General features: G+C 41.3%; 1 protein-coding gene across 4 annotated transcripts in view; it reads left to right on the top strand.

Moving 5' to 3' along the window:
• Ltbp1 (latent transforming growth factor beta binding protein 1) overlaps positions 1 to 14,294 on the top strand; it is a 213,294-nt gene that overhangs the window by 68,212 nt on the left and 130,788 nt on the right. For all 4 annotated transcript variants that reach the window (XM_055618275.1, XM_055618284.1, XM_055618293.1 and 1 more), the window contains exons 4-5: positions 460 to 562; positions 3,795 to 3,866. In XM_055618275.1, coding sequence (XP_055474250.1) covers positions 460 to 562; positions 3,795 to 3,866 — 175 coding nt within the window. The remainder of the gene's footprint in view (positions 1 to 459; positions 563 to 3,794; positions 3,867 to 14,294) is intronic.

The raw sequence follows: 14,294 nt of genomic DNA on the forward strand, positions 1-14,294 counted from the left end.
CTATGTCCATCTTTGTTTGTTTGTTTTGTTTTGTTTCGTGATGTGTTACAAATGCTCAATAAATGCAGAACAGAGGAACAGTGAAGGAATGAACATGTGGGCTAGCAATTGCCATGGGGAAACCTGAAAGCTGACATGTATTGCCCACGTGAGGGAGCAGGGTACAGCCAGGGGAAGTCCAGGCAAGTGGTAAAACCCAGAAGCTTCTTGTGTATGGACCTGCACCATTGCTTCAGATTTTCTAAGACTTTAAAAATGCAAAGGAAATGGAAATGTGCTTATTCCTTCAGTGTTGTATTGATTCTGTCCTAGCATTTGGCCTCAAGGCTTTATAGCCGTCCTTTTCCTCTGTAACTGCATGGTATTAAGGGAACTGCGAAGTGACTGCGAAGCTCCCCAGCTCTGGGGCTGTGAGCACCCTGCACTCAGTTAACCTCCCCCTTTCACACCTCATTGCAGTGTGGCAAAGCGCTCCCTGGCCTTTCAAAGCAAGAAGACTGCTGTGGGACAGTGGGGACCTCCTGGGGCTTTAACAAATGCCAGAAATGCCCCAAGAAGCCATGTAAGTGACATCTCCTCATTCTTTGGCTGGTTAAGGGAGCATGCGCGAATCTTAATGATGAGCCTCAGACCCTCAGAGAAATCTCTGACTGTATTCCAGAGCACAGTGCTACAACCTGCATTTCTAGAAACATTGCAAGTCTGTTAAAACTTTCGTTACTCATCTTCTTCCGCCTACTCCTCCCCCTTCCTTTCTTCCCTTCCCTCCTTTTTAAAATAAGCAGTTATCAGTCGCCTTCTACGGCTTAATTACTTATATGGGAGACTATGAAGAACTGGTAAGAAAAAAATCAGCTTTTCTGACCCCAGAGAATAGGAAATAGATGGCTTCTAAGATGGCAAACAAGTGTTTCAAACCCTAGTAAAAGTCAATACAGCTACTATTATTTAGATTCCTTAAGTGAAAATGTTGTCAGTTTCCACAACTTAAGCTACACATTTCGTTACGCTGCAGACCTCACCCTTCAGGAAAGGAAGCTCGGATGAGGAATTGGCTGGTTATTGATTTATGAAAAAGAAGTGACTAATTATGGACCCTAATATTCCCCCTTTTCTTAGCACCGCTCTTGTACTGCCCCAGTCGCCAGTGACTGGAGCACCAGCCCTGCTTTTATAATGCCGCCCAGTTGCCAGTGATTGCAAAGCCAGCATGCTCTGATTTGCCCTCAGAGTGTTTTACAGAAACTGTTATTTGAATAAGTGTAGGTTTGCACCCATTTCCATGACCCCCTTCTCTACAAAAGGTTGTAGCTGTAGCCTTTGAATGTAACATTAACTCTGATGGGTTTCAGGGGAACACCGTAGAAAGGCAGTACTAATTTGTTTTAGGTTAAGTTTTCTTACTCTTCTGTTCTTCCCCCCAAAAGTGACCTTTTTCTTCTCAACCATCAGTCTTTGCCTCATAAACCTAAAAACTTTTATAATTGTCCCCCCCATCTTAAGAAGGATATCTCATTTGCTTCAGCGAGATGGTTTTTATTTATTTGTCTTAAGTAATTGCTGATTGAGTTAATAGTCTCACTTGTCTTTGAAACTCTTTTAGATGTATTTATTATAGTCTGTATGTATGAGCTTTTTTGCTTGCATGCGTATCTGTATACCCCCTTTGTGCCTGGCACCTGTGGAGTTCAGAAGAAAGTGCCAGATCCCCTGGAAGTAGAGTTATGGATGGTGTGAGCTGCCATGTGGATGCTGGAAACTGAGCAACAAATGCTCTTAACTCCTGAGCCATCTCTCTAGCCCCTCACTTGCCCTTTAAACCTTTTTGTGCAATATAGAGAACTGCTGCCTCAGAATTTCTATTCCATTCTCTTTTAGACTATTCTCCCAGCATAGTAATTTGTTGTAATGCCTCCCCCACTTTTGTCACTTGCCCCCCTACTTTCTCAAACATACAGGTCCTCTGATTACCTGAAGCTGATTCCATCAAAATTGTTGACATTACTGTGAGTGCATGTTAGAGGGCTCATATACAGAAACTCCTGATAAAGTTTGTAAATGTCTCACAAAGGCTTTCCAAGATGGCTGAAAAACGATTAGCAGTGTGAATTTCCAGGGGGCTGCTTGAATGATAATGATCTCACCTTACTTAAAGACCTGTTTACCTAAATTATTTTGATTATCTGACTGAAGGGATCTCTAGGATACATTTGGAATTCTTTAAGAAACATGGTGTTTAGGGTTGGGGTGAGACAAACTTGACTGCCATCACTGTTATTTGCTGTTGATTGTGATGAGTCGTTAACCAGGAATCTGAATCTAAAACAAAACAAACAAACAAACAAACAAACAAACAAACAAACAAAACCCCTGTTTCTATTTCTTAAAAATTTTTCCTTCTTCCTCCTTGTTTTTTCTCCTTCCATTTGCTTGCTTCTTTGTGTCTTTTGTCTATCTTACCTATTTGTTTTTTTCTCTAAATTTTAAAGGAGTCAAGAGTGACCGTTGTTAGGGGTTAGGGTAAAGGGGTTCATATCATCCCTCTCCCCTTTTAATTCCTGAGGCCGTTCCTGACCTCCAGCCACTGGTATCTAGCATTGCATCATCTGGGCATGAACTCACTGCTTTATATGGTGTTCTTAGCTCCACAGCTCAGTACTGATGGCGATTTCAATTGAATGGGAAAGTACAAAGTTGCCCTTTTAACCAAACGTTGATGAAAATAAATTCATAGGTTGGCTCTTTTGGTGTATGAATTGAAGAGATCACTTTGGTTTCTGGGCAGTGGGGATGATGAATGGAACGAACTCTAACCTCTTGTCATTTCTTCCACTTGTTACTTAAAGTGACTCACCACGAAGAAGCACATCCAAGGTCACATTCTTCTTAAACTCTTTTTTTTCCCCTGTGGTTGGTACTATTCTTTCAATCATATTCATGCTGGAAGAGAGCAGACATCCTTTGGCTATTATATATGATGGTTTTGGGTTCCATGCCTTTGTTTTCTTGTTTGTTTTTTGTTTTTTTCTCAAAACAGTCCAAACTTTAAATTTCAAGTGGTTTTTATTTAATGAAGTTTTTGTTTAGCCACATACAAAAACCTTTCATTGCTGATAATTTTTTTTTTTTGCTATGAAAACTTCATTTTAAATCTGTAAATGATTCCATTAACTAGTCTGTCATCTATTAGCCATGTGTTTAGTGCAAACAAGTCTCTTGCCTTCACACAGTTTTAGAAGAAAATTAGCACAGCCTCCTAAGCAGATTAAAACCTTGAGAGGGCATCTGGTCTGGCTCTGTGCCACAAAGAGACTGTTAAATATGATCGTGTTGACACTGAAAGACTCACAGCTGAGCTCCCAGATTCTGTAGGCACCATGTCAGTGTCTTCATTATATGGGACAACACTGGACATGAGGCCAAGGGATAAATGGAGCAACTTTCCCATGCCAGCATTTCCCCTTTTAACCCGCAGTTCTCTGAAAAGAATCACTGTAGAGGAATGCATCTTATGATAGGAATATTTAATCACTAATTGGAAGATAATACAAAACAGTCTTGTGATTCAGTTAATACAATAAAGATTTGCTGGCAACTTCCTAGGACTACAGCTATTGCAAAATAATAGGAAGTCTGTACCGAAAACATGAGGGGACAGCAGTCATGAAACTTCCTGGTGCTGATAGCTTGTAAGTTGTAAGGGTGCTGGTGCCATAAATGGTACATGTAGCAGTTTCAGATCCTAAGAATTTAAACTAAGCATATGATGAATATCTCTCCTCCCCCTCCTACAGCTTATCACGGATATACGCAAATGATGGAGTGCCTGCAAGGATATAAGCGGGTTAACAACACCTTTTGCCAAGGTAAGGCTTATGGGATTTACTGATGTGGACTCCATGAGCGTTTCGGCGTCTTTTAGAAGCTTGAGTTGTTCTGTCCTGTGATGCTACTGAGTGCAGCCTGTGACAATGACATGGTGGGTGGATGACTTCCTGCTCTTGCCTGGTGGCTGAGGGCATACTGATGTTTAAGGTGAGACTGATAGAGCTACCTCCTTACTCTTTAGAGCTACTGGAACTCTAACCTTTTCTTAACTTGTGGCAAGACCCCACAGGAGTGTGGGTGGCCCTGAGCAGACGCTGTTTTTCCGTGCTGGTTATGTCCTATGGGTACCTGTACCTGAACTCACTTAAGCAGTGCCTTGCTGACCCATCATTCACAGCAAAGCGCCCTTCTATCCTCCCATGAGTATATCACTACCCATCTCAAATTCTGTAGGAACTAAATATCAGCATGAACGTCTGTCCCCCAGGCAGCCAGAAAAGCTGGAGAGTTAAATGTGAGATGCCCTGAGTACTTCTTCATTTCCTTAGCACAGGGGGAGCTGTGCATACTGGGAAGACTCACAAATAACTCATTTGGTCTTGGGCCTTTAAGTAAAGAAACTAAAGCCATACTGAGTGGTTGAGTGTCTTTTGTGTGGCTGAGTAGAGCTGAGAACAAACCTCAATATGACTTTAGTACTCATATCATCCCTTTGGATTTAGTTACTCACTGGCACCACTGCCACGAGTTCTTAGATAGGGCTAGAGCTTCTTCTTACTTCGCCCTGAAATTATTGCTTTACATTGTGCTTTAAGAATTTTCTTCCAAGTTTGTTCTTCTAGAAAGATTTTGATTGCCCCCATTTAATTGCCTTACTGATTCCTGACATCGGAGGCTAGAGCTCACTACAGATTAAAATAGTGTAAATGAAGAAATGATTTATTTATTATTTAATAGTTTATTTATTATTGATAAGAGAGTTATTAGTGGTTTATTTTTAACTGGGACAAGTATCAATAGCCTAGCAATAAACCTAAGATGTTTTTAATGGCGCTTCATAAATCCGGACACTAAGCACAGTGTCCAGAACTTTATAAAGTGTAAACAAATAACTAATTTTACTTTTTCTTTCTTTCATCTTTTGTTCCCTCGGTCGCTCTGGCAAGGCTAGAACTTTGTAAGGACCAGGCTGGCCTCAAATGTGAACTTTCTAAATAATTAATTTTATTCTAATAACCGTTTATTTCATCCCAGCCATTTCTCTGGTACAATGTGTTTATTCGATAATATCTGCTAGTCTTTCAAGTGTCTTTGTGAAGTAGATGATGTCATGTAAATATTTCAAGTGGAGGCAGTGCGGTCCAGAGAGGTCAGGTAACTTGTTCAGTATAGACTAAGCTTCGAACCAGGTGGACTGAAGCTATTGGCAACCATGCTTTATTGTATGGAAAGGGCACCAACACATTCTGTGTATGGAGGGAGAACTGGTACTTGCCGTGGGTTACTTCCTTAGAAACCTGCTTCCTTATTCAGTCTTCAGGTGGACCTGTGTCATCTAGGAATGGTTAATCTCAATTAGAAACTGATACATAAGACAGAATCAAGAGCTTTGGCAACAGTTAGACACGTGGTTAATAATAGAGAGCCCAACCTCTGCCATAATCTACAGCCATTTGTGTCTACACATGCCATCACCACAGTACCAAGTGTACAAGTATTTAAAAAGTATTCTTAATAGATACTAGCTAATGAGAACAGAAGGCTTGCTGTCTGGCGTGAGAGTTTGTAAAGGGCAAGCCATTAATTTGTTTCTGCTTCAATTAAAAAATATTATTCCATGTGCCTTTGTTCTTCCTGATTTAGGATGGGCAGTGGTTTCATATTATTTACTACATTTATATATGGTATCACACACACACACACACACACACACACACACACACACACACACACACACGGTGATATATGACTATACTTCCAGCACTTGGGAGAAGGAGCCAGGAGAATGGAGGAATTCTAAGATATTTTGGGCTATATACAAAGATCCTCTCAGGCCACAAAAAAAAAAAAAAAAAAAAAAAAAAAAAAAAAAAAAAAGGAGGTGAAACTTTACAAGCCATTATTTTAAAAGACTGGAGGATTCTCCAGAAGATGCTTGCACATTTTGGATTTTCCTCTAGCAGTATGGTAGGGTGATCTTTAGCAAGGTGGTTCACACTGAGGGAATCCTCTCACGGTTGGTCAGTAACACCAGATCTTTGTTCAGGCCGTTCTTGGGAGGAGGAGGCCTGCACAGCAGTAGTGTGTTTTCTGGCAAGGGTTCTGGATTGAAGTATCACAGACCACTCTTATTTCATGGTGCCTCAAGAAGGCACTGCTAAATTACACTACAGAGAAGTATGACCCAATGTAATTTCATTCAGCATATCTATTGTAATTGCTGTTGAGAGCAAGACTTAATATCCCTCCCTTTGAGATATTATTAGTTGGCAGACTGAAACAGAACTTCGTTGAATTACGTTTGTATGCTTAGGTTTTCTAAAGCCTTGAAGCTTTTTGATTTTGTTATCCCTAACAGAAATTCAAAAGGGACCCATTAAGCATCTAATCACTTGTCTTTCCACATTGTTCTTTCAGTCTCTAGTCTTCTCTGTTTACAAAGGACACTTAAAATTAAAGTGATTAATAACTAGAATTACATTATTTCCTTCAATGAAGTGAATTCATGTCCCAAAGCAGGTTTTCCCAGCGCACACTAAATAACAAAGACCCAACTGTGAGCACATTAATTTAAGAAGCTTTCAAATCACTGGCCTTAAGGATTTTTTTTCCTTCTTCCTCTAGTGGCTCAGTAATTATCTTTTCAAGAGAATGATTTATTGCACATACACACATGACTCTCTGGAAACTGCTCAGCTTGATGGAATTGGTATAATCTGTTTCGTCTTTCATAGCAAGAAACTCAGCTCTCCTGGTGGATCTAGAGTGACATTCTTTGCCAGTCATCTGATTGTTTTGCTAATGGGTTGATATAGAATGAGAATTAAGCGAAACAGTAGTGTCTAGAAATAGTCAGAATGCTTAGTATCTGATTGAATAACCAAAGGCTAGACACTTCCTCTCTTTCAAGTGTCTACACTTCCCCATAATTCTATCTTGAGAAAAGAGTATTTAAAATGTAGATGTGTGGTGTATAGCGGGAGGTAGCTCAGATGATAGTGCGCTTGTCTGGTGTCTTTGAAGCCATGAGTTTGATACTCAGCATCATTATATTGGGTATAATGGTAACAGTAACGTCTGTAACTCCAGCTCTCAGGAGCTGGGAGTAGAAAGCTTGAGTAGTTCAAAGTCATTCTCTTATCTGTAGTGAGTTGGTGGCCAATCTGAGCTACATGAGACTCTGTCCCCCAAACTAAGTTAGATATAAGCCTAAATGTTAAGTGATTTTTAAAAGCAAACATCTCCTGGCATCCCTAAAATCACTTACCAGTTTCATGACTTTACAGATTAAAAAAAAAAAAAAAATCAACGTAACTGTCTTCTGCCTTAAAAACACAAGCCCAGCTGGGCAGTAGTGACTCATGCTTTTAATCCTAGCACTCCAGAGGTGATGGCAGAGGCAGGTGGATCTCTATGAGTTCAGGTCAAGCCTGGTCTACACAGCAAGTTCTAGGATAACCAGGGCTACACAGAGAAACACTGTCTCAAACAAAACAAGCAAGCAAACAAACAAACAAACACCCCTACAAAAACAAAAACACTCCCCCTAAAAACCAAACCAAAAAAGTAAAAAATAAACAACAAAACAAAACAAAAAACCAAACCAAACCAAAGCAAAAAACACCTGCCCAAATGCTGCAGACTGTGTAAAAATATGGAACTATAAGATGCCTTACAGTTTTTATCACTGCTGTCATGCATGTTAGCGTTTCAAGGATCGTCTTGAAAACCTTTTAGTGATTCACTGTTTCACAAACATTAATTTATGGGACATTCCTGTGCTGTACAAAAGATTTGTCATGAGCTGTGGATAAGATTCTGTTCCTACATCCATGGACCATGATTACGGCAGTTTGAGTAAGCGAAATGTACTTTGCTTAATTTCCTCTCTCAGCTCACTGAGTTATAACTCAGGATGAGCCTCTTAATGGAGTTATGAAGGAGTTGCCCATGGACCTTTCTTTTGTTACCATTTTATTATTATAATATGAGTTGTTTTGCTTTTAACAAAACAGATGAACGGAGCTGATACATTCAGGGCAGGGATACTCATTGCCCAAACTTCCACTGACTGGCTCTTTGTAGGTAAAATGTTCCCTAAAGTGTACCTATGACCAAATTTTATTTAATCTCAAAAAAAATAAATAGCACATTTTAAGGACTGTATTTGTTGTTAAATAAGACTCACTTGGTGATTATTTTATATACAGATCAACTGCATTTAAAAACTTTTTATGAGCATGGAGTGCATGGGTATAATAGTACACAGATACAAAGTTGGAGCCACAGGTTGTCTAGTTCAACAAGTTATCACAAGGTAAACATACTTGTATAGTTATTTCCCAGGCCAACAAACACTAATCTTGTAACCATAGATTAGTTTTGTATCTTTAGAAATATTTCAAATTTGTTAGATATTTTCCAAAAAAATTTAAAACTTTTTATTGGATCTTTGTGTATTTCATATCATATACTACAATCCCACTGATCTCTCCCTCCCTTCATACCTGCCCTCCACCCTTGTAACCTCATCCCGCAACAGAGAAAAAAAATCTCATTTTGGAAGCTTTAGTGGATCACACTGTGTCCTCCAATGTACCCTTTGTCCACACTTCTTTGCTTGTAAATGTTCATTGCAGTGACTTGTTGGTCTGGTTTGAGGTCTCTGGCTTCTTCTACTCTATCAATACTGGAACCTCATTGGGTTTACTCTCAGATTTTCTGTTGTCCTATGTCACAGAGATCCTGTAGTTTTGGATCTATAGGACCAACCACTTCATGTACTCCAGCAGTTCATAAATGGGGTACATGCTGGGGTGGGCCAAATCAGAGCCTTGGATCTGGGCCTGAGAGGTATCTGAGCTGGCCAGCCTGCCAGCTCTCCAACTCTCATGGTCGTGAGGCCAGCTCATCAGCAAACCTCCACACCCCTACATCCTATCACCAGCCCCCACAACTAGAGACAGTTTTACCCTGTTGCCCAAGAGAGGTACAGGGCCTCCTCTCCCAAGTGCTGTAGATGGTGAGGGGCAGGGCCTGCTCTCCCAAGCACCAGCTCTTCTATGATGCCCAGGTGAGGGGTGGGGCAGTTCTGCACAGCCCTCATATATGAACATGTCTCTAGGCAGCAGCCCAAATCAGGGACATCTGCCTGGTATTTAGTGTTAACAGACCCCTGCTGCTACAGGGCCACAGATCCAGATGTGGCCCCAGGTGGCAGCACAGGCTACTCACATCAGGCTGTTCCTCCCTAACCCTCAGGTCTATAGTTCTGCCTCTCTTCATTGTGACCACATCCTTCTGTTTCTCTTTCTCCTCCATTTCTCCACCACTTACTTGCTCCTCTTACTGATGTCTGGGATCTCTGAGTGTCTGTGGTCATCTTAGGAGTGGTCTCAGGAGTGCTATGCCCTGTTTGTGCATTATGGCACCAGGCAAGAGTCACCTCATGTAGTCTGTTCGCCCTGCCCAGGCCTGCACAGTGCTGGACTAGTGGTCAACTCAGGCTAGCTCCCAGTCTGGGCTCCCATGACACATGGTTGTCTTAGGCTCACTCCTTCCCTGTTCTGCCCAAATGGCCTCTTGCAAAGGTCTTCTGTCTCAGGCTCACTCCCACCCAGGACCCCCCTGGGGCTTGCTCCCCATTCTGGGAGCCCATCTCGTCGTGCCTGGCTCCAGGCTGGTGGTCGTCTCTGGCTAGCTTTTTTCAGGGAATGTTAGACTACCAGTCATTCAGATGTTTAGAGGTCAGAACACTGAGTGCAGATATGAACACAATTTTTGCACAGGGCATCTCTTTTAACAGAAGCTGCAGCCCGCTTTTATTTTATATAAAATACTTCTAGCAGAGTTGCTGTAGTACCTTCTTCACCAAATAGTGTTCATTTCTCTCCTAAAATAACTTTTGAAAACTCATGGGTTCAAGCTGCATTTTAAGACTAAATCAAATGGATTCAGTAAATTTGTGTCAAGTTACCATGACTCTAGGCTCACATTGGATGCCTTCTTCAGGTGCTTCCTACCACATATTTTTTGAGGCAGGCTCTCATTAACCCTGAAGCTTGCTGATTGAGCTACACTAACTGGCCTACAAGTCCCAAGGATCTTTCTCACCAGCACTGAGACTGTAGGCATGCACCAATGTGCTTGACTTTGCTTTTATGTGAGAAATGAGAGTTGAACTCAAGTCCTTATGCTTGTGTACTTTACAGACAGCCATTTTCTCATCTCACTTAGTTAGTGTTTCTATTGTTGCGATAAACACCATGACCAAAAAGCAAATTGCAGAGGAAAAGGTTTATATGGCTTACCATTCCACAGCACTGTTTATTGCAGAAGGAAGTCAGGACAGGAACTCAAATAGGGCAGGGACATGAAGGCAGGAGCTGATGCAGAGGCCATGGAGAGGTGCTGCTGATTGGCTTATTCCTCATGGCTTCCTCAGCCTGCTTTCTTATAGAACTCATGATCACCAGCCCAAGGATGGCACCGTCCATAATGGGCTGGGCTCTCCCCGCATCAGTCACTCATTAAGAAAATGCCCTACAGGCTTGCCTGCAAACTGGTCTTCTGGAGGCATTTTCTCAGTTGAGGTCCCCTCTTCTCAGATGACTTTAGCTTGTGTCAAGGTGACATAAAACTATCCACCACAGCACTGCACCTTCTTACATAGTCAACTATCCATCTGCCTGAAGGAAGCACGCATTTATCTCAAGGCATCGTTCTCTGTCTCCAAATGCAAGTTCCATGATAGAGTTTCCAGCCATCAGTCAGGCTGAGCATACACTGCTTAGTCTCCAGAAAGCCTCATGTTTTCCCCTCACTGTGTAAATACCCTCATGTGTCATCCTCACCTTGTACCCAATGCCTGTTAGGGACAGATGTGCCTCATTTCCTGTGTCAACCTGTGTCACTGTAAAAACGGTAAATTATTACTCACTTAGTTAAACATACATATTTTCTTGTATGAAAAATAGATGTGCAAAGCTATATTTATTTCTCATGAGTACACTTAGACCATTCAACATGGCATGAATTAAGTATACTATATCTTGTGTATCCTCTAGTATTTTCAACCCTGTAAATTAGCAGATCATCTTGAAGTTAAAGACTATTTAAGCTCCAAAGTAACTGTGGGGATTATCTATATTAGCCCCTTCGTGTTACAAGGGTAGGAGATATAGATGGTGAGAGGGAATTTTCATGAATTGCTCCAAGCAACAAAATTTGACATCCTAGTTATACCAAAGGCCAGGTCTTAATGGGATGTTTCTCCTGTTAGATTTTTCCCAGCTCCTTCCTCCTTTAGGAAGTGATTTGTGATAAAATGGTAGTAACTGTGCATGACTTACCATCCAGGACAATCATGACGTTCAGGTGTCACAGTTGAGCGCGTGTAAGTGAAGAGGAGGAAGACCCTCCTTGCATTTTATGGGCTTACTGTACTGGTCTTCAAGACTGGATCCTTCGGTTGTTTCAGGAGAGTCTCTGGTTTTGCATTTTCCTGAATTCTGTATTTTTGTGCTATCTAGTTAGTAGATTGTGAGGGTCTCTGCAAGCACTGGGACTGTCAGAGTCACAATCCACGTGCGGCAAGAAGAAACTTTAGTGCAGCATGATGCATATCTGGTGTTGGTTTAAAGTTCGAGAGTCTGACGCCAGGCAGTTTATTTTAAGCATATTTAAGTACAGTATAGTTTAGAAAAAAGTTTCCAGTTATAGCACAATCCTGTGTGCACAAGGAGGCATGATTACATTTAAACTCTTCTCAGAGTGCATGTCACTTCTTCCATGCAGATGAACTCTAGAGGTGGGCTGCATGTGTTGTCTTAAGGGTCTAGGAGAGGATCTGGTGTGATCCTGGTCATATAGATAGAGCAGAGGTCATCTGGCTATTAGACATCTCTGGTTGTGCTTGGGAGTACAGCTTGAATGTAAAACTAGAACAGGGGACACCTAGGCTATTAGTCCATTCCCAGCCTTCTGTCAGAAAACAGGTGACACGATTTTTTTTTTCTATTGAAAAGACAACCCTGCATGTATAACATTCCTGTGTTCTCTAGTGCTGTCTGTGAGAACAAGAACCTTTGTGCTCCCAACAATAGATTTTCTGCCATTAGCTGTTGTTGTTCGGGGCTGTGTATCAAACTGAATGCATTGTATTTACTAGGCAATCACTCCCAAGTTACATCTGCAGCCCTTGGAGGACCATTCATCTTAGGTTAAGTTATATGCTGTAGCCAGCATTCAGTCACTTAGACAGTCTTTGTTGGTGTACTTTTTAAAAACTCTTTTATTTACATTTTTTTAGTATGTCTTTCTCCCTACTCTACCCTAATCCCTTCCATCATCCTAACACCAGGTAGGAGAGAGAAAGGGTTAGTGGGAGAGGGGACATAGCTCTCTTAGCTGCTTCCTGCTTGTTAGGGTTGTCCGGTTCCTTGGAGCAGTCCAATCCTTGTTTCAGGAGATCTCCACCTTCTTGTCTTACTGCAACAACAGCAACCAGGAGCCGCAGGGGGGAAGCAGGAGCAGCTTTGTTCTTTCTGGGAGCTCCTCCATACTCTCTCTGGGCTCTGGCATTTATTCTCTCTCCAGAGTCTTCAGATCTAAACTATCTGCAGTTGACAAAGAGCTCCTGTCAGAGCCCGCATGAAGCAAATAGTTTGCTGGACATCCCACACCTGGGATTAAAACAAAATATATTTATATCTACAACAGCTCTTCATTCTTAAACGACTCTGAAAGTCAGAGCTACTCTGGTAGGCTGTATAGGTAGAAACACTTGCAAGTATTTTCAGTGAGGGGAGAAAAATGTAAATCTCTCTGTGAGCTGTATGTAGCTCCACTAGTTCTGACTTGACACAAGAGCCATGTAAACCTCTTCCCTCTGCTTCTGTGAACTGCTAGCCTGCCCTAACACAGCAGAGGGGCTGGAAATAGGTGTGTGTGTGTGTGTGTGTGTGTGTGTGTGTGTGTGTGTGTGTGTGGTGTATGGGTGGCCAGTATTTCTTCTGCTTTTATTTTAGCTTTGGTACTTGAGCCAGGTGAATGGTGCCATGTGCAATGGTCTTGCTGTTCCTGGAGGATAGGGCTCCATGGACTTTCAGAGACAATGGTAGCCTGCAGAGGAAGAACAAAGAATAAATCCAATTGTTTACCTCTTTTGTTTTTTTAAACTGAGTATTAAACGTATTTTGGTTTAGTCTGAGTACATTAAAGAAATGTGGTTGACCCCATAAAATATGAGATTTCTGATCTCTATTGTATTTGGCAAGTGTCCGTTACTTATACTTTATAATCTAGTTAGAAGATTTTCTTTTTTGAATGTGTGTGGTGCTAGGAGAAGGTTTTCTTAAATAAGGAAAATAGCCTTAGGAATTGAAGTCTGGGTGGAATTATAATTCACAATTTGCCGGTCACATTTCATATGGCTGTTAAACTTTGGCCTGATTCCATTTTTGCTTAGAATAGTCCTTAGGCTTATTGTATATGGATATAATGTGTTTGGTTTAACCTGTGTTTTGTCCTTCATCTGCTTGTGGATCTCCAGCTTCTTTTCACTCATTTAGAAAAGTCAGAAGGAATTTGACTGCTTTAGAAAGTCTTTTGAATGCTTACTCATGTTTCTTATTAATTTCTGAAGCACTACGTGAAGTCATAGTTATAAGCTTTTTAGGTTTTGATTTTGTTTTAACACAAAGGCTACATACTGTCGATATAATTTCTCAGGGTATAGCAGGGGTGGGAGTCAGGATGGCAAGGAAAAAGAAGTTTCTGCTGTAATGGTTTGCCTATGGGTATTGAAAATTTGTGAATTGCGGGCTGGAGAGATGGCTCAGAGGTTAAGAGCACATGCTGCTCTTCCAGAGCTCCTGAGTTCAATTCCCAGCAGCTACATGGTGGCTCACAACCATCTATAATGTGATCTGATGTCCTCTTCTGGTGTGTAGGTGTACATGAAGACAGAACATTGTATACATAATGAATCTTGAAAAAGAGAAAATTTGTGAATTGAATCCTTCTCAAAGTTTGATTTGTCTATTGTTGATATTGACATAGTGGAGGAAAACAAATCATCTTAGTGTTTTATACCCAGCCCCCACCTCCACCTTCTCCTGTTTCTCAGACTGCCGTACTTCATAATGATTTATTTTGCACATCCGAAATTTTCAGTGCATACTGTGAGTCTGGGCAGAGCAACCTTTTGGCAAGGGGATTACTTTCAGAATGCATAGTATCCCTGG

This window comes from Psammomys obesus, unplaced genomic scaffold, assembly GCF_907164565.1.
Source record: "Psammomys obesus unplaced genomic scaffold, mPsaObe1.curated_primary_1811, whole genome shotgun sequence".
NCBI lineage: Eukaryota > Metazoa > Chordata > Mammalia > Rodentia > Muridae > Psammomys > Psammomys obesus.